Here is a 21,208-nt window from a genome sequence, read left to right as displayed (position 1 = left end):
TAAATCCACAGCTGCTGTGTCTAGACTTCTGTAAGCAGGTCTGCTCATGCCATGTTCAAAAGAATGTGATAGAACTGAAAATCTAAAAAAAGGGCAGCAAAGATGATCAAAGTTATGAAAAGGCTTCCGTAAAACAAGATATTAAGTAGACTAAGATTTTTTTTAGCTTGGAGAAAACATAACAAAGAGAAAATATAAAAATATTTTTGAATCGTGATTGTCACTGAGAAGACTAATAGGAAACAATTAATTACTGTTTCTCCTAAAGCAAGAACCAGGCACTGCCAATGAAATTTTCAGGTGGCAGGTTTCAATCAAGAGCAGTATGTTTGTACACACATCTAAGTAAGTTGTGGAGATCATTGTGCAGGATGTTATGGATGCCAAGGGTCCGTAACACAATTACACAAATTCATGGGACAAAAATCCACCCAGTTTTGACAGATATTTTTTTTTTTATTTTCTTGCTTTCTGTTCTTTAGTCCCTTAACTGTACAGGGGTGTAATTGTCCTGAAGTTTTTGTGCAGTCGCTGGAGTGACAGGAAATTCCACAAGGTGACACAGATGTTACATCTAGGTGGATGATTGAATTACCTTCAGCTGGTATAAGTTAAGGGTATACGCATAGTACAGTTGCCCTAGACTGCATGATGAGTTGTAGTTTGCTACCTCAGAGTAATCTTCCACATCTCCACCCTTACTAGACAGGGTTGTTTTCATATGTTTCTAAATTCCTACAGATTAATATCTTACATACTAAAGAAAATGTTTAAATCAGTGTGGTAGCTGCTGAATCAGTGCTTGCGCTGCACCTTCCCAGCAATTTTTATAACTCGTGCTTTCATATCCATTATTCTGAATGTCAGATACTTTTAAGCACTAGCTTAGTTCAGTTCAATAAAAGATACTAAAATATCTGCACTAGAAAAATGAAAAGATTTCCTTATTAAGAATTTAGTTTCATAAAATCAAACGCATATGATGCAGCTTACTGCATGACTGCTCCAGACTAGATACATTTTACAGGAGTAACATTTTGCAATCTACTCTAGAATAGTGATATAGAAAAAGACAGACGGGACCAGGATTATGAAAAGTCACAGAAAATATGTAGTTAAAAAATTCAAATGTCCAATAGAAAATTTGGCTACCCTTTCAATAGTTTTTTAATATGATTTTTATTTTCACTACATTATTGTTTTAAGTTGAACTTCCTTTCTTTTCAAGATCTGATCTTTTCTATTGTTTTCAGCAATAGAATAATCATAATATTTAATTCTTACATTTGTTAGAATGATGTTTTCTGATGATTTTCTGTGAAATTAAATAAAAATCTTAGTTAACTTTCAAAAAGCTGAGAAGTCTAAAGCTCAAATCAGAAACAATGTTAAGGGACTAAATTGGTCATTGACTCTTGATGCATAATGGTACAAGACAACATATAGAGATACGAAAAGCTGTGTTAAGCTGTAAATTAAAGAAAGTTTGATACTATGTCCAGTAATGCACACTTTTGTCTTCCCATTCTGTAGAATAGACAAACTTGCAATATTTTCTGAACTGTAACTTTAACTGTGAATAGCAAAGCATAAACTAGTATAACAGGATCTTAATCTGAATTACATTTCCCATAATTTCTGAAACAGAAATTTATAGTCATTAAAAACTGTCAACTTAAGTGTTTCACAAAAATCTTGGGGTTTTCAATTATAGAATGGGTGGGGGGTGTTTGTTTGTTTCATAAATGTGTTTTCCATCTTCTCTTCCTCTGTAAAAGTAGTTATTTTTTTTTTTTTTTTTAAAAAGGACATGTTGTGGTGTGGATAAGAAAAAAAGAAATTAGAAGAAAGTAGTCGAATTTCCCAAAGAAAAATGACTACCTTGAGGGGCGAAAAAAAAATCCAGATGAGATGTTTGTTCCACTACTTGTTTATCAGTTAACAAAATTGAAAGAGCAAACATGAAAGCAAAAGACAGTCAAAAGTATTTGACTGATGTACAATACACAAGATTTACTCTCTGAGATAGTTCTAAGGGGCACTTACAGAATTAAATAGATATTATTAGGGTTGCTCTGAACATGAGAAGGTATGTAACACATTCTTGACAATCGAGTTCAATTTGCCAAAAATGTAGCTCAATCTTTATCTGTGTGAGCCCTGTAAGAAAGCAGACTATGTTCACTATTAATAACACTGATGATGAACAGCAACTAGTGAGATCAGATCTATATGGTGTATTGCTGACGAAGTATTGCTTGCAAAGCTATGTCATCTAGAAGTGTGAAAAAAAATGATAATCTCAGTTCACACCACTATTTGGCAGAAAACTCTGTCATTCACATAGCTATATGAATATATATTTAGTTTAGTTAATCTCTTTCAGGGACACAGTGCGGAAAGGTTAGAAGGAGACCTCTTTGTGCCAGCATCTGCAATGTCTCCAGCAGCTGCCTCTGGTAATGGAGTTGAGATGAGAGTGGCAGGTGTACTCCTGCAGATAAACCTCACCTTACTGCTAGTAATGGCACATACTACAGTGAGTGTGATACAACAGGATAGACCCAAAGTATCTTATAAATATTTACTTAGATTTAATAGGATTGTTACTGTATGTTTATGAAATGCCAGTTGATTCTTAAATGTATTTACCAGGGATTAACAGCTATTCCAGAATCCATTGTTATTTAATGAACATACAAGAACTGTCTTAGATGTAATAAGTTAGGTTTAATAAGATCATGAATTACTTCAGCTCACCAAATGATAAAAATTTACTGAAGATTAACACTATGCAAGGTACAGATACCTTATATAGAGGTTAATCCTTAAATTAACATGGTTTTATTCATCCCTTGGTACTTAATTAACTTAAATTATAACAGTGCAAGTGGTCAGATAAATAGATTAATTTATTTTGATTTTAAGTAGAGGTCCATGTAATCTAAGACCATCCCTTTCCTTTTCTGTGAGTCATTTCACTAAAGCATTTCAGCACATACAGGTTTTTAGAAGCTGAAGTACAGGTTGATCTCAGATTCTAATTTTAAACCTCCAATACACTATTCTTTATTGCTTCTGGCACCAGCAGTTTGGCCATAAGAATTCAAAAGAAAAGCCAAAGACTTAAGCAAAGCATCAAAAACTATGAACCTTAAAAGGGCATCAAATTTTGGAAGGGAAGAAACAGTTCCCAACTGCAAATGCATGGAAAAGGGAACAATGGCTGTGTAAACAGAAATTGTATTTCTCACATGGAAGAAAGATTCACCACCTCCACATCATGATTCTGATGAAATGGAAAATGTTTGCTGAATAAATTAATGATGATGTCTCCAGAATAAATTTGGGCTGGAACCATTAACACCTATAACATGAATAAGAGACACAAAAGCCAAAATATTGAATAAACAATAGCCAGTGTGCAAAAAGCTGGTTCCCGCAAAAACACTGAACTGCAATTCGTCTTTCATAACTTTAGATATCTACAATTATTGAACTATATCTGAGTTAGTCATCTTCTACTGACAGTAGAGAGGAATGAGCATTTGAGAGCGTGATTCATCTAAAATAGGTCAAATGAATCATGCTCCAGAAGTACCTATTGCTCTTCTCATTAATTCTAAAGTGCCCATCAACTAATTAACTATAAAGAATCAAGGTAACTAGCTCAGAGGTAGGTAAGATGCTAGGTGAAAAGGTAGGGATAAGGTTCCTGAGAACTTGTGATTGTTCTTTCCTTCAACAGGGTTGAAAATTTATAGGTTTGGGATGTCAAGATTTCTTTTTCTTTTCTATACTAACAAACCCTTGAGGTCTATGTTTTGCGGTTTCCTTGTACTTATAGAGGACTAAATATCTAGGAGAAAATCTGAATCTTAGTTTTGAATCTATTTTGGAAAGATAAAATTCACTGTAAATGAAGATGCCATAAACTTGTATTTCCTGGATTTCATTAAGATTGTGAAAAGTATTTTCAGCTGTCTTGAACTTAACAAATTTTTTACTTTTGTTATATTTTCCAAAGTACTGTGTTCACACATGTTGCTAGTAAACTGAACAAAGGCATTAAACCCCTAAGTAAAAACATAATCATCTATATTTTGAGGGAGTATTTTATTTTTGTTCAGCTACAAAAGCTTATGCAAAAGAATGATGTTACCTGATAGTGGATTAAAAATTAAAAGTTATATTTTGTTGATTTATAACAATAAATAAATATCATACTGTGTTGGTTCAAAATGGACAAGGTGGTACAACTCTGCTGTCTCTGATGAGCCTCCACTGCAAAACCACAAGCACCTGTCTGATATGGAATGTATTCCAGTTTAGGATTATTTAATTGCAGCTAGTCTCTAGGAAAAATACAAATTTTGATCACTTTTGGCGGAGAATTAAATTCAACAATTCAAAAATTCAACAGTACCTCTAACAGTAGGGCAGTTTCCTGTTTCTTAAGAAATCTGACTGTGTTTTGACTAGTTGTTTTTTTTTTTCTCCTCTGTGTTACATGTTATCTTCCCACATCTTAAAATTCTAAGCTAATTATTTTTTTCTCTTTCTTTCTGTAACTCTTTCTCTTTCTGCCTTTCCATTCTTCTGCATATCAGAAAAAGAATCAAGACTACAATAAGGAAAGCAGCTGTACGGTACTTATCTTTCAAATGTGCTTGTAAAAAGTTTAAATATAAGAGTCGTCTTTTTAATAAACAATGAATCAGCTACTGTTGTCATGTATACCTGTGAAAAGCTGCAGAAACATAATAAATTTACAATGATCTGTAAATCTACTGACACCTGAATCTATGTCTTTAAAGAATTAAAAGAAATCTTTAGGTTTGACATAGCAAAGGAAATTTCAGTCTTTAAATAGTAACTTTTTTGTCTCACTCGAAGAGGTTACACATCTCCTGAGATCACTGTAAAATAATAGTGAATTAGCAATGAGGTAAGATTTCTTAAAAGCAAGAGAAAGGTCGCTTCCCAATTTTCACTGATCATCTAACCTGTCTTTGAGAGACTCTTGTGTCAGAATTCTAGCAACATAAATATTTCTGCTATTCTCCATATATTAAGAAAAAATGTGAATGTACACAAAATAAAACACATAAAAATAAAGAAATAAAATTAAACATTAATAATAAAGAATGAACAGACAGACTCTGAATGTAACAAAAACATGGATGTTATCAGTAATTCTGTATAAAGAAAAGATATCCATAAGCAAAATTCACTACTTTTATAACTATATATCAATAATTAGGCTTAAACAACTTGTGGGATTTTATTTTCGCAATAAATATCATGACGCCCCAAAACTTTAAGATAAGAACTATTTGGTAATCCAAACTATTTAAATTCTGTTCTTATCTTTAAATAACATACAATTATAACTGAGATGATAGTTTTTACTACATGCTTCAAAGTTTTTGTTACTTCTGTTCAAAATTTACTTTTTCATCATTGTCTCTTTAGTGTTTGAAAATTATAATAAATGTTAAATATAAGTGCCCTGAGTTAATACAATAGTGCTTGCTTTGGGGACAGTTGCAAGCTGTAATATGTTTTACCATACAGTACTATGTGAATTTTCCAGTGTAATTCCACCCAAATATATGTTTTGAGAATGTCCTTATTTGTTTATTATGAGCCTGAATGCCAAAGAGAAATATTTTATGCTATTATATGATATTTCCAGTGATTTAAGGATATGCAGTATCAACTTTACATGATCTTTTTTGCTTTAATTTTTAAGGTCTGATTCAGTAGTGTGCTATGGCTACTCTATGGTACTCTTGAGAAGCAAAATGCAGCCACAGCACACTGCCAAGTTAAGGGGGGTTTTAAAGCTTTCCTCAAAACAGTGACTGTAGTGTTCAATGTAGTTTTCTTTCTCCATCCCTCTCTGCTCCATGCACTTCCCCTCAAAAATGCCTGCCTTTCCTATGCACCCAGGTATTCTTACCTGGGTATCAGCCAGATATTGTTGGGTCATAAAACTTTGAATTAAGTAAAGAGAGAAAAGAATCTGGTATAACTCAGGGTCACATTCAACTTCCTGTGTTTCATAACATAGATACAAATTTTACAAATATTTTAGTCAAACTGTTTGAATTTACCTTTTTTGAAATTATTTACCTATGGGTAAATACCAAATCTAGAAAAGAAATCAGGCTGAGAATTTGACAGGAATTGATTTCATAGAGTATTTTGCATTTTTTTCATAGAGAAAAATACTGGTTCTTTTTAAGAGTAGTCACCCAAAAATGATACATTTTTAGGGGCACATAATATGATTTCCCACATTACATGTGCAAAATTTCTACTGTAGGTAAAATATTCCTATAAAAGAAATGTGAAGCTGGTACTTTCTGAAATTATTATAAAGGTGCAGTATGAATTTTATGTAACTCAGAAAAAAAAAAAAGTTATTTCTTCTTTACATTAGAAGTAGTTTTGGATAAATACATAGACTTATGTGGTCTTTATGTGAACTTTGCTTACAACAACAAAATACCATAGGGATAAGAGACAGAATCCTTCCTCACTTCAAATCAAACTAGTTATGTACAAAAGAAATACCACATGCTAAAACTAATCACACACATGAAGTGTAGGACTATTTATATTCAGCATTGCACACAGATCAAACATACGCTACCCTAGGCCACAGAGATTACAGATGTGCTGCAAAAATCTCCTCAGAGGGTCAGAGCAAACACAATTCTACTTCTGTCTTTCTGTTGTTCTTAGTGTGTATGTTTGACTCAGAGCTTGGAAGGTTGTTTGGGCTGTGCAACTGCCTGGAGATCTGGTCAGTGTGCAACCTAAATAGCACTTTTTATGTAGGAACTGCATTCATTTGTTCAAGCAAAAATGGGGTCAGATAGATAGTAACATTTTGTGAGAAGAATTTAATTCAAAACTCTGAGCAACAGTTAAGTTGACAGACTACCCTCTAAAAACCCAAGGTGTACATCCCTATAATATTTAAGCAGACACTGCAATTATATTGTTATATAATAATGTTATATAATGTTATATACATGTATATATATGTACATTATATGTAGAGTACTATACATTATTAACTATGTATTAAAAACTTGATTTTTTTAAATACTGTTTTTCAACTATATATTTTAGATTGACAGTTTTTGTCTCAGAATTATTACACTTTCCCAAAACAAGCTTTATGATGAAAATAGTGTTTTATGTAAACAAATTTGTGAATTATTCTCATATTTGTGGTTTTAAAACATGCATAAAATGTTTTAAAGCTTTAAGTTTTCCATACTGTTAAGATACAAATTTATACAGATTATGAAATCAAATTTTCAGGGACATCAGTTAATGATGACGCATTTCTGTATTTATGGATATGCATATGTACATATATAAACACATACATACTACATATACATACAGTGTTAATAATATTAAAAGAAATAATAAAAGTTAAAGAATTTTTGACATGTAGTCACACGAACATCCCCACTGATTTATATGAAACCGTTTATGTATAAAACTGGAAGAACATGGTCCTAAATTTAAAAAATACATTTACTTGTCTTAAATAAAGACTTACTTATACTGGGCATATGCTCACCTCCATTTCATGCTGCAGAGGGGAGCAGATGGAATTAAATATAGCTTGGCATGCAGCACAGGGGCAGCCATGGAGCGGTATTTTTTAGTACCACGCAGGCACTACCAGCTCCATATACATTAGAGATGAAACACGAAAAAGGGCATGTCACCTTCAGGAAAGGGTAATATTCAGGGAACATCTGTTATACATGCAGTGTTCCCTGTAGAAAGAACTGAAACATGATGAAATATGCATCAGAAGTTCCCTATGCGCTGAGGTACATTAAGTCCCTTTCAAACCATACGAAGCCCACTTGGGGAAGGGAGGTTATTTGAGTGCAGCAGCTGGAATAGGAGAAAGCAGCAGCAGAGAATGGAAAACAGCTGTCCTGCCATTCTGGAAATCAGAATGAGCGGGTAGGTGCACACAGGCTGCGATACGGCATGCGTGTATGACTGATGTACAGAGACTAAAGTTTCACTAAGCAGTAATTGGTTAATCATGCTGCAGCTCTATCTTTGAGCAAAATCCATGTTAAATGCTAAGTACTGTTATATCAGGAATTCTTGTTGTGAAGCACTACATAATCCACGTTCCCTGCAATTCTTTAACATGGTGAGCTCTTCCCGTAAAAGAAGATGTTCGCAGAGAAAAGGTTGCAGAACAGGTCAGTGCAAATGTTCCCTTTCAGTATGTTTTACTCAGGATTAGGCAATATATCACTTCCTCACATTTAATTATGGCAGCATAAAAAGCAGGGCTAGAGTGGATCCTCTGGTCCTGGGTAGGTTGAGATAAATCTAGGTTATGACTGACAAATGTGTATTTAACCTCTTTTAAAAAACACCAGGAAAGGGTATTCTTTAACTCACATGGGTAGTCTACCTCAGTGCCTAGCTATCTTTATAATAAAGTTCTCCCTCACATGTAACCTAAATAGCTCTCCCAGCAAATTAAACGAAAAGAAAAGAAAAAGCAATCACCATTCTATTTATAACAACTTTATATACACAAAGACTTTTATTATGTTTTACCCCAGTCTGTGCATTTGAACAAACACAAATTCTAAACAAACACTTCTTTCAAACTTTACCTACAGGCCATGTTTCGTAAACCTCTATTTTCTGCTGTTATTCTACCTCTTTGTTGATTTTGAATTTGCCCAGATCTTCCTTAAAAATGTGCCTGCAAACTGAAGTACAGAGACTTTGTCACTAATTAGAGTGTGCTGCAACTCTGGCCCAAATAAAATTATACCACTGTTCCCCCTCTGGAAACCAGGGCATAGGGGAAAAGTGGTATATACACAGAAAAAGGGCCAGGAAAAAGATAAACTGAACTAGTGTATACAGAAATTAGGAGATACTCTTTGTTCCAGAAGAACAAAATATAATTAATATTATTCCAACTGAAGCATTGTTGAATGGAATAATTAACTCCTGTCTCTTATTTAAGACACTTCTGTTTTGTCTTCCCCAGCTGGACATAAAACTATTGACAACTACAGTCCAAGTTCAAGTTTCCAACTAATATGTGTCAGCTTTACAGTAACTCCATCTACAGAATATTAATTCTTTTTGGTAACAAGAATGTGGCTGGAATATGCAATGAGACTGTGTTAAAACTTGACTACTATCGCTGTTTATCATATCTGTATTTTCTGCTCAGTAAGAGGAGATACAGTCATATAATGACGATTTAAAATGAGAAAGAGAGAAGATGTATTTATTTTGTCTCCTTTATATAGCTGAATAAACACACACACTGTCATGTATATACGTTTTTTAAAATATAATTCTGTGCAAGTATAGTTAAAAGAAAACTGTAAGTACACCATACAAGAACAATTTCAGGCACAGACTAAGAGGCAGAAGTAGACTCTCTAGTCCCATTACAGTAGTTTTCATGATATTAAGTATCCATCCAATATATGAATATATGCCCTAAATTTTTCATTAACAAAAGTAAGCACAGGCAGAGAACATCCATTTACCACCCAGGGAAATGCATAAAGCCTGAAACAATGAAAACTATCTATTTCCTGATTTCCTTGTTTCAAAAGTTGTTGATCTTTCTATGCCCCCATTTTTCTTTCAATTTATGAAAAGATTCTGAAAAGAAGAAATGTTAGCTGAAGATAATGATTTTGACATAGAAAGGCCTCATCTTACTGAGAACTGCAAATCTTTCCCTTGCTCTTCTAGTGGGAATAAAGCGAAAAGATAACTTAGGGATTCTAAGCCTTCCAGAACAAACTGCAGTACAACGACTGTGCTCAGCCCCACGAAAGGCAGTGTCAAAACAAAGAGTACAGAAAGGAAGTAATGAGATTTACACTAGTGGCAGGGGAGGGATATTCTACTTTGTTGCCTCTAAAGTAAAGCACGAAGAAATGAGCGCCAACATCTACAGCACCTGAAAACTAGAATTTGCACTCACATGTCAGATATGAGACTTAGGTAACAGACTTATGATCTTGAATTGCAAGTTATGCATTAATTTGCAAATAAGCTCATCAAATAAAACTCTTCTGAAATTTATTAGTAATTTTGTTGGTAGAGTCTTGAACTTTTAAGGTATTAGTAATGATATATCTAAATTGATTTTATGATGAAGCTCCCAATGAAATCAAAACACAGGGCAAAAATACGGATAATTTTCAATCATTGAATTATTTTGTAATTATAAAATAAGTAGAAATAATTGGGGGGGAGTAATTAAATTACCTGAAAAATGTAGTATAACACAGCAAATGGTGCATAGATGAAGCTGTGCTGAATGGCTATAATCCCTTCTTTGTGTCACAGTGACATGTTTTGTGTGTGTACAGATGAAGAAAATTCTTCCCGCATGTTTTGAAAGTCAGTTATAGAAATTTCCCCCCTAATTTGTGGCTAAATACATTAATTAAATGTAGGATGTGCTATTCACAAAACTTCATTGCTACCAGATACATGGTGATAATAATCTGCCAGATGCTGACACATGCACCTGAATAAAAACCTGGTTTGGTAGAACTTGACTTCAATTGAAAAGCAGGATAATAGGCAATAACAGGCAGCAATAATAGGCTAAGGTACTCTGATGCAAAGTATATACACTGTCACTTCAGCAGCCAGAATGATTGCACTGCTTTTCTATTTTGTACCAATGAAGGTAGATAGGTAAGTAGTCAAGGCATTAAGCTAATCCATCCCTTCTCCATTAGGATGCCACTTCACTTCCTTTTCTGACTTCTTTTAGGGCAAACACCTGCTTCCTCAAACTTCTCCTTCCTTACCTGGATAGCCCTGCTCGAAATCCAAAGCTACTCATATACTTATGAGAAGAGCACACTACAGAGGGAAGCTGTGCCTGGGAACACTCCCATCTCTAACAAGGAAGTACCAAACAAACTGGACTCTGCTTCAAAGCACGGTTCATTATCATTCAACCTAATGTTGCAGTGTCACTCACAAATCTAGACCCAGTATTGAAATAACTGAAATTTAAGAAGTGAATCTAAATTGACTGGTAGACTAGTAGACAGTCTAAAACTTAAAACCAGAAAGATGTTCAACATAACTGCAACAGAGGGAAAAAGAAATCTTTAATACTCTAAGTAAATAAAAGTTGGTTGATACAAGAGTTTTGTCTTTATTTTGCCCAAGTCCATCATATAATTTGCTCAATTTATAATACAGCAACAGATATGTCATAGATTACTGGGTATTAACATGAGAAATGCTATGACAAACACCTGTACAGCAAAGGCAATTGACCTGTATTCCTCTCTCTAGTTCATTAACTTAGGTTCAAAGGGAGAATATTATTCTGATCACTCAAAAAAGGGCATTACAGAATATTTGCATACCCTAGCTCAGCCTGAGTAAGGAAGTCTTGCAAAAATGTTACCTAGATCATCTTTAAATGAGTGTTTGAGATCAAGGCACTTAGAACATTTGAAACTTTTATGAGTACTCCTCTGACTAAAAGTTAAATACATTAATTTAAAAGTTTAATACCAGTAGAAGTTTCAATATTACCATTCAACAAGGAATTCTTAAGAAGGATGAGACCAATAATAATGCTGTTAATTCTCTTAAATTTAGAAGTACTATTTCACTGAACAAGGTAGTCACAGCAGAAAAGTAGAAAGGAGGTACTGACAGCGGCTTAAACGTCATAATGAATTTGTTAAACACACTGGAGTGGACAACAAATGAATATAAATATGGCCTTATTCTTCATAAAAGACTGTAATTCTACATACTTTTTTAGTCTTAAACTAAAAATATCACTATTAGAATGAGGCCAAAATCAAGTATCTCCAGGGTGTTGATAATAAATTTAGTCAATCAGAAGCAGCTGGAGAATAGAAAAGTTAGTCTTTGACTCATGCTGGTCTTCATCTAGGATCACACATGTGTTTGCATAAAGCACAGAAGCCAAAAAAAGGAGAGAGAAAAATACTTGGAAAAGAGTAAATGAAAGGGGAAAAAAATACATCCCATTTTGTAGGAGCTTCACCTAACCATTTCCAGAATTTACAGTTCTAGAAACAGATACTACTACTAAGTTATACTAAGAAAAGGAAGGGGACTCTCAGTACAATTAAGTTGCTCTTGTAGCTTGCCTGAATAACAATTAATCAGATGAAAGTGAAGAATGAGTATTGCTTGCAAGTCCTGACACAGAACCGCAAGTTAACATCTTACCTGACATTGTCAGGGATAAGCAAGTTAGAAGGGACAGTAGTCCTGGACATAGAGACTCTTAGGTGGTGTCAGAACAAGTAGTGCAATTCACCGATATTCACGTTCTGGGCACAGAGAGAATGTGATAGGAGATGTTCTGTCCAGGGGAAAAAATCCACAGGAGGAAGCAATGTTGAACAAACTATTTTGCAGGATGTGTCAGCTCTGCAGGGACTCCCAGCCTCCAACAGTTTCTCAGCAGAGGCCATGACTAGCTCTGAGAACTTTGAAAAGAAATATTTCTCCACAATCTCCTTTTTCCATTATCTCATTAAGCTGATGTACTCATAAAAGAACCCATCATCCCCAATGGCATGGAAAGCATTGGTGATGATGTCAGACAGCAGAAATTTGCTTGATGAACTTTCTGCACTTATCAGTCTAGACTGATTCTCACTCAGTTAAACAGAATGGATTTTAATTATCCTACAGACTCAAGCAAGATTATGGCAAGAAAATCAACAGATAGTTCAGAAAAAATCTTGGTAAAAAATTCTGATGATTTCTGCTTTGCTGCAGATGGATAGTGCAGGATACTCGATTTCAGGGATGATTCTTGTTTAGAAATTGAGAATATAAATGTACAAGTTACTACAGTCTTGTTCTGTGGATGTGCTCAGTGGACAAACTCAAGAGTTAACAGTATTCATAGAGATTCTACAACACTGATACAGTTTTTATTCCTAAGACTGTTGCATGCAGGACTGCATCAGTTGTGATGCAAATGTATTTTTGTTGTGACAATGAAGAAAGAAGTATTATATTTTGAAGTTATATTTAATACGTCTTTTTTTTCCTGAAGATACATCACAGTCCTTTTATACTAGTCATCTATATCTTAGATTAAAATCGTGCTGTTCTACAGAGAAACCTGGTGAGGAATACAGGTCCTAGAGGAGTCTCTGACGCCAACACTGAAAACTTTCTTTTTACCCTTCCTCCAAGGAGATGCCTCCGGTTTTCGTTTATTCTCAGGAACATTGCTAGTGTTAATGAGGTAACAGCAGATGCAGAAATGCCCCCTCTATGGGATGCAGGTGTGAACAGCAAGCAAACTTGTTGAAAGAAAGATGCAATGAACAGTGATAAAGCAAAAACTCAACAACAAAGCTACCGAATTTGGAGATACTTAATCCCTTGGATATTTTGGACAATGACATGAAAACTTCGATTTATGTTAAAGCAAGAAAACTTAGAGAGGGAAAAAAAAAAAAAGGAAGGAAAAATTCCTGGGGAAATATAACAAAGACAATGATTTAGGTGCAACTACAGAAAAGTCCATAACTCTGCATTGTTTTAATGATTATAAGATAAACATATCCAGAATTCACTAAGAAAAGTATAAAATATTCATCTTGTTATTGTAATGTTTCCTTGTAGATACAATTTACGGTTTACGATATCATTTTCAGCTTTGGATATCTTTTAAAGAAATACAGATTATTGCTGTTATGCTTAAACCATACAAAACACAAGGAATATGCTGCTATTTAAATATAAAATGTGAATAATATATGCTCCTTCAGGTAAAATAAACAGGTAACATGACAGATTCAAAATTATTAATTCTTGTAAGATTTCTAAGCAGGGTGATCTCAAACTGTCCAAACTAGTGACAAGGTTTAAAGTCTCAGCAACAGAAGTGAAAAAAGAGAGGTAAACAAAACAAATCTACCTAAAACCATTCTACTGAAAGAGTAGCAGCCATATGGAACAAGCTGCTTACTAAGACAGCTGATTCAGATAGCTTAAGTAAGCTTAAGAGACAGCTAGATATTTTTATGCAAAAGTGGCTTGCAATTCACAGCAAGAGGATATATAGTTAAGATAACTAAAGTGGGACATGTATTAATGATAGAAGCATAATTGTTGTAGTGTTACTGACACAACTTTTATCTCAATATGACCATTTCATTTTCAAGCTGTCTAGGCTAGAGTTGCTCAAAATTGTAGTTAAACTACCGGTACAGCTAGCATTCTTCTTACTGCCATGGGTAGAATTGGACCCATGACAATAGTGTTTGAAATTACATGCAGAGGATGTCAAACTTAACTCAATTTTAAATTAGAAATCTCAAGTCAAGATCCTGAATTCACAGTTAATCCTGATCATTTGTAAAAAATATCAGAAGATCTAGTAATTAGCACTGTTCTAACAGCAGAAGTTAAGCTATTTTAAATGTCTTTAAACAACAATAATCAAGCCTGAAACTTTGTTACAAAATAGTGAATTCCTATCCCTGTGCACAACATCAACAGAATAATGACAGAACCACAACTTCTAATACTGCTTCAGGCATTGCCGAAGACAATTGTTTCTACCAAGTTGTACATCTCCTTTTCCCAGGAAACAATTTTTCTCTAAAGAAAATGCAATCCTTTTTCTATCCTGATCACATATATCATATTTCTCACCCTCCTTCAACTTGGAGACTAGAGAAAGCAATTTTGTTTATCTTCTTTCAAAAGGGAAAAGTTATTTTGGGCTAAGAACCCTAATCATACTAAGCTCAATGACAAGCAATCATTGATTTCATTGGGAACACCACGTTGCACCACATTTGTTACTGCAATGATCTGTAACCCCATAAGATGCTCGCTGCAGGTTCAGTTTTCATAATATGCCAATTATTTTATTGTAGCACACTTGAGATGGAAGAGTTCATACAAGTAAACAAATGGCTATCATTACGATTTGCAATTATATTGGGGGGGGGGGGAGAGAAAAATAAAAAAAGTAGTTTATCTCTCTATCCTCATTCTTTTTTCTTTTTTTCTCAGTAGGAAAATTCACATAAATACCCGTTGCTGCAGTTCAGTGGCTGACAGTACTTAATGTTCACAGTTCAATATATGTTTAATAAGAATGTGAGGAATTCATATGAGCCACTGGAATAAGTTGTCTCTTGATGAATGGGGCCCCTCATCTAGGCATAATGACAAGTGCAAACCTCCACATAACTGTTCACATTATAAGGAAAATAAGCAACAGAAATGGTTGACTTAATCTGCTTCCTAGACTTTTTGTATTTTGACCAGAATTGGGCTTGATGTTGCTGGACAAACTGCAATATTATGAACACTGGCCATAAAGTCTTTTTCTAAAAACCCACACATTTTTAATTTGAGTAGTAAACAATTTTTCTAATGAAACTTTCAAAATATTAGAACCCTTTCATGGTTACACTTGATAGACAGAAATCCAGAGATTTAGGCTTTTTTTAACAAAAAATTGAGAAAATTAGACACACACTCAAACAATTTCTTAAAAAAACCCCAAAACTCCGGTACTGCATCTTTATACAGATCAATGTCCAGTTATAAGCAGAGAGTTGCTGTGGCAAAAGGTCAGGAAAAAAATGTAAATCTTTCCAGCATTTATTACTTGGAAAATAAAGTCATATATGAGGTCAACTTTCAAACGTATACAGAATAAATTATACTGCAGCATTCTAAATATTCTACACAGCAAAAATTATATTACCATCTCAACATAATCAGAAAAATGAAGTTGAACGTATATTTCCTGATGACTGTACTACAGATCAGACTAGGCTAAGAGGCAAAAATCCTAGATCCAATTAATCAACAATTAATAAAAAGCTTATAATGTATTTCTGCTTAATTATAAATATAGCTTCTAATTAATGCTGACTTATTTAATAATCTTTTAGCTATCTTTAACACTGAATCATCTTCGCCACAACAAACTAAAATAATAGCAAACATACAAAAGATTTTAAAATAATTCAGTGGTGCACTTCTTTATTGCTTACAGTCTAGAAGAAGAACACAAACACACACAATGCTGGAGTACTCAGTCTGTCTGACTTTTTTTTTAAAAAAAGAAGTCTTTTGAAATAAAAAACCTCATAATTAGATAAAACACATCTGGAGAAAAAAAATTAATTGGACACAGAGTTTGAGGAAATAAACATGCTTGTTTGTCAGACTGAATGCTTGCAGAGAACACTGTCATTGTCCTGACATAAGTAATTTTAGCTGTTTCACAGACACTCATCTTTGGTACTTTCACAGGATGTGAATGAAATTATACTGAAAATCAGCTTATATTATTATTTGACACTTGTCACACTACTGTTAATTGTGAAATCAACATTACAAATAGGAAAATACATCCATGAAATGAAAACATCTTCTGATCCATTTTTACTTGTCTGATATCCCAAACCTCTTTTCTTTGCCTCTTCTCCAGACTACATGAGGAATGTAAATGACTGGCACTCTTATATCTATTGCAGTTATGTCTTGTTTGTATTTCCAAATCATACTTTGGCAGAAGGACTGTATATAATATATCACAGGCAATGCTAGTGGAGATAAAGTATATTCTAATCATTTTAGAAAAGAACTAATTTTTTTTTTTTTTTTAATCTACTTTGGATACTTGCAGTTTCATTTCATGTTCATTCTGAAAGATACCAAGGATTCTTTGCTCTGGGCTAGCTACAAGATTTACTCTTTTCTCTGATAGTGTTATCAGTGGGCTATTCCACCTTGATAAACCGCAACTGCAATACTAACAGGTTTAAAATGACGGCTTAAATTTTACACTTTTGTAAGCATTGGAGGCTTCACTCACCTTGATCAAGTGGCTGGCTTTTAGTTGAAGTAGTTTTCATCTTGAGTGCCTCCCTAACAGACATGTCACAGCAGGAGCCTTTGTTAGTGTCTTGGTCACTGTCAGCCTGATCACTGTCCCCATGCCCGCTGTCCCTCAAGCTGGCTCTTTCTGGATCCTTGAACGTGGAGCTACTGAAATACATATTGGAAAGAAAAAAAAAAAAGAGAGAGAGAGAGAGTTGTATTTACTTGTTCTAAGTTGAATTGTACTCTCTGGCAAAGCAATTTTGACAAGAATGCAAATGGGGAAGCCGAGAAAGTTATTTAATAGGCCTTACCTTTGAACAAACTGCTGCCTGCTGCCCATGTAATTGGGCTCTGCGGGAAAATTGTCTGTCTGTGAAAGAGAAGGAAAAAAATACGTATAGTTGTACACTGGACAAATCTCCTGCAGAGCAACAAGATTTCCTAGAGGAGAAATGATTAATAATTCAAAAATTCCCTTAATCTTCAGATTTGTACATTTTAATTAAATTGGAAAATGCTGGCATGTAATTATGTGCTCAGAACAATTAAATGATTCCGGTCCACAAATTACCTGCTAAAGTAAACAAAAAGTCTCCAATAAGTGGCATTCTCTGTTAGTAACCTGACAGATAACACTGTTTATGTTTTTTCATTAGTTAGATATAAAGACTGATGGTTATTCAAAATGAGAGAAAAAAAATTTTGCATATTACAAACGTGAATTATTAAATAATACTGATTTTTAATCATAATTACATCATCTACTCATATTCTGAAGCCCTTACTGCTGTAATATAATCTCATATATTGCTATATTACTCTTGAATCGAAAAAAACAAACAAAAAAATCAATAAAATTTATGGCTGATTAGTGGTGGTGTTTCTTAAATACTACTGGAAAAGGGTAAGTATGAAAATATTTGGATTTTCTCTCTTTAATTTTCATCAGTATTAATAGCTGTGTCAGAATAATGAGAACCACACATGCAAACAAGAACATTAAATGATTGTTGTAGACAAGTAGTTTTTAAAAGAAGATACTTTCATTGAGTCTGTCATCAGTATATTTTTAGCAGCATGAGCTAAGTAACTGTAGAAGCAGAAGTATTTACAGCATCCAGGCCAGCATGGAGTCCTGCCAAAGGGAACTGAATTCCCCTTGTATCATCAGCTGAAGTTCTTTGGGAGAAAGAGAGACTGCATCTTTCACAAAACTCCATATACTGTACATTCACACACGTCACTTCTTCTTGCAGCTGACCTAGTGACAGAGCTTCCACTGTTTTCTGCATCACTTCATATCACACCACTATGCTTCACAGTAGCTATGAGTTTTGCAACAACATCTAGCATATCAGTACTGGTAACACAGGCAGCACTCAATTAATGGAGCACAAGGCCCAAGGTAAGGTTTAATGTCACACAACAAGTGTTTACACAAGCAACTGGTCTCTTAGATATTTGGTTTTCCCTGTCACTCCCCATTCCATTGTTTTAGCTTTGTTTGAGTTTTATAGGTAGGTGGTAATTAGAAATATTTGCTACTTTTTATATGGTTGGAATATCGGAGCTTGGAAAAAATGCATGAAGTTACATCTGAAATTTAACAGTGACTGCTGTTTGAAACAGAAAATAAGTAGCCACCTGCCAGTCTCAAGGTACGTGTGAAATAGATGTGCTTATATACCATGAATATCTTCTGTGATTTAGGGAAGGGATGGAAGAGAAAGAATTATCTTCTGTTTGGCATGTATGAAGTCAATTCACACTGTACTTTCTTCTTGTTTCTAGTTAAATCCTTCGGTTCAAAAATTAAGATGTTTAACGCACATTAGGTTCATACTTTGAAGCTGTTTCTAATTTAAGCTGTGGAGTACATAGCATTGTATATGTCATTACAAAAATAATCTGATGTTTTATCAGTGAATTTTCTTTTATGATAAACTATGACAGAATCAGTTTTTACTCATTTGTTTTCAAAATATAGCATAAAGCACCTATACTTATAATTCTAAATGATTTTTTATCATATCAAAATTGCACGTAATTTGGAAATCTGTGTGTTTATGTTCAAATAGAGACTTGTTCTTCAGCAGCATTATTAACAGATGGGCTTATGAAAGTTCTTAAATACGGCCTAAGAAACGCAAACAATACACTGTATTACAGAAGGAGAATTCTGAAGATCTGGGACATCAAACTCAGTGTTCTGTCATTGCTTTTCCAAGTCAGCATTTCAGAAGCTGATGATTTCAGCTACAGGTATCCAAACTTCTTAAAATCTGGCCACTTCAATTAGGAGGCAGTTTAGTGCTTTGCACTTAAAAACTGACAAGTTCCTGATTTTAATACATGCAATCAGAATAAAAGCTTGTCTTAATTTTAATGTTTCGAGTTATAAAAACAAACATTGAAAACAAAAAAAAGGAAGAGATAAATGCATAAAGGTAACTATTTCAGCATTCTTATAGGTAATCTCTTAAATGTAGCACATCATATTTTGGAAGCAGCCTTAATTCTGCCATTGATTCTTTTCTTGCTGCAAATTGTAAGCTAGTATCTCTCTTGTGTGCAGCAAATCTACCTCATATATACGCATACAGAATCACTATGACCCTCACAGAGTCCAATGCTTCTTGACCCAAATAAACTTTTACAATTGCAGAACTCACGTCTATTTTCTAGGTCTAATATCTCCACTATAGATGCCCAGGAAAACTGACATTGTGCTTTTACTTACGTAAGAGATCTGCCTCCTCCTAAACACAGCTGCTACTAGAATTAACATTTCCATTTTTTTATGTCATTGTCAGGCAAAATGCCTGCTATAAACTGCCTTTTCATCAATTCTCTGCCATTAGAAAAGTCAGACTTTTGCCCTGGAATTAATTATAGCACCTCCTTAAAGATGGTGCTAAGAACCTTTCCATAAGCTGGACCAGAGTAAGAACTGGTCATACTTTTTGTTTCTGCTTGTTTGTAGCAAAAAAAGCATTTGGCACACCCTGGACTAGCCAAGGTATAAATTTTAAAATAAAACTTATGATACCTCTTAGCTGCTGTCCTAAAAATGGGAGCTGCTTCTGAGAAATTCTGTACTCATGGTAATCATTAATGACCTTTAACTGGACAATAATTTGACCAATTTCCTTTGTATTTTACAGCAATACAAACAGTTGGGTGCCATGTTACAGTGACTTCACTGCTGCAAAAGAACAAATGTTAATACTTGATAACCGTTTACAGCCACAGATCTCAGACCTGAATTTTTTTCCTTCTGCTCTAAAAGCATTAGACTTTCTATGAACTATGAAACTATGATGCTTGTGTTGAGCTGTAACAGAGCATTCTGAGATACAGGCAGCAAAGAGAATTGCTTCATGTATGATAATATCTATATAAAGATTGGGATAACAAAAAAATATTTAATTTTAAGGCTAGGCAGTTTAGAGGAATCTTAGGTAAGCATTTGCTTCACAATGGATTACAGAGAGAGATTAATATCTAACACCCTTAAACACTTTTTTTTTAAAAAAATCCTAGTCAAAGTGAGGGGTCATATACTTAAAATGTTTACACTTTAACATCTATGGAAGTGATATTACACATTTCAGCTCATGCATTAGTCATACCTCTTTACACTGCATAACTGTAACTCTAAGAAAGAAGTGCTACTTTAAAAATCTATCAAGAGCGAATAAACTCTTTGTTCTTCTCTGAGTATATAGCCCTTTCTAGGACACCAGAACCACAGTGCCTCTTTATTTGCCTCCAGTTTCAAGGTAGGTTTCAGTTCACCTGCAGATAACCATCTAAAAGCTAGTCACCTACTCTAAGCTAATCAGCTAAGATCCTTTATAAGCATCAGAGACATACAAGATAATTAATCTCATTTTGGGCGTGTAGCTTTAGGTACGTACTGGTCCTGGAAATTACTTCCACCAATAACTTAGGGGAAACTAGGTGATCAGCAAGATGTTCAATGTAAGAGCTAAAGCTAAATAAGATGCATACTATCAGAAGTTAATTACATGGAATTACAATCTCTTGATTAATAACCAAAAATTACTCAAATGCGAGCACCATTAACCTCCTGAAGAACAAAATAAAACAAACTCCACACTTACTCTCCCCCAGGAAAACCCCCAGAAATAGTCCATCTCTCAAACTCACCAGAGTTAAATGGTAAAGACATGTTTTCTGCCTCTGTCATTCAAGGTTGTGGGCTGGAGTATCAGATAGGTCACTAACTACTAAGACATAAGTTCTT

At 34.2% G+C, this 21,208-nt stretch overlaps 1 protein-coding gene across 1 annotated transcript in view; it reads right to left on the bottom strand.

The window, feature by feature from the left end:
* The window catches only part of PCDH17 (protocadherin 17), a gene marked incomplete at its 5' end in the record, with an annotated part of 85,351 nt that overhangs the window by 40,808 nt on the left and 23,335 nt on the right, over positions 1-21,208 (bottom strand). Inside the window, 2 exon segments of the mRNA XM_009697353.1 lie at positions 16,931-17,103; positions 17,250-17,308. Of these exon segments, the coding sequence (XP_009695655.1) occupies positions 16,931-17,103; positions 17,250-17,308 (232 nt within the window).

Source organism: Cariama cristata, unplaced genomic scaffold (assembly GCF_000690535.1).
Source record: "Cariama cristata isolate BGI_N322 unplaced genomic scaffold, ASM69053v1 scaffold9803, whole genome shotgun sequence".
Classification (NCBI taxonomy): domain Eukaryota; kingdom Metazoa; phylum Chordata; class Aves; order Cariamiformes; family Cariamidae; genus Cariama; species Cariama cristata.
This window is presented reverse-complemented; position numbering and strand designations above follow the sequence as displayed.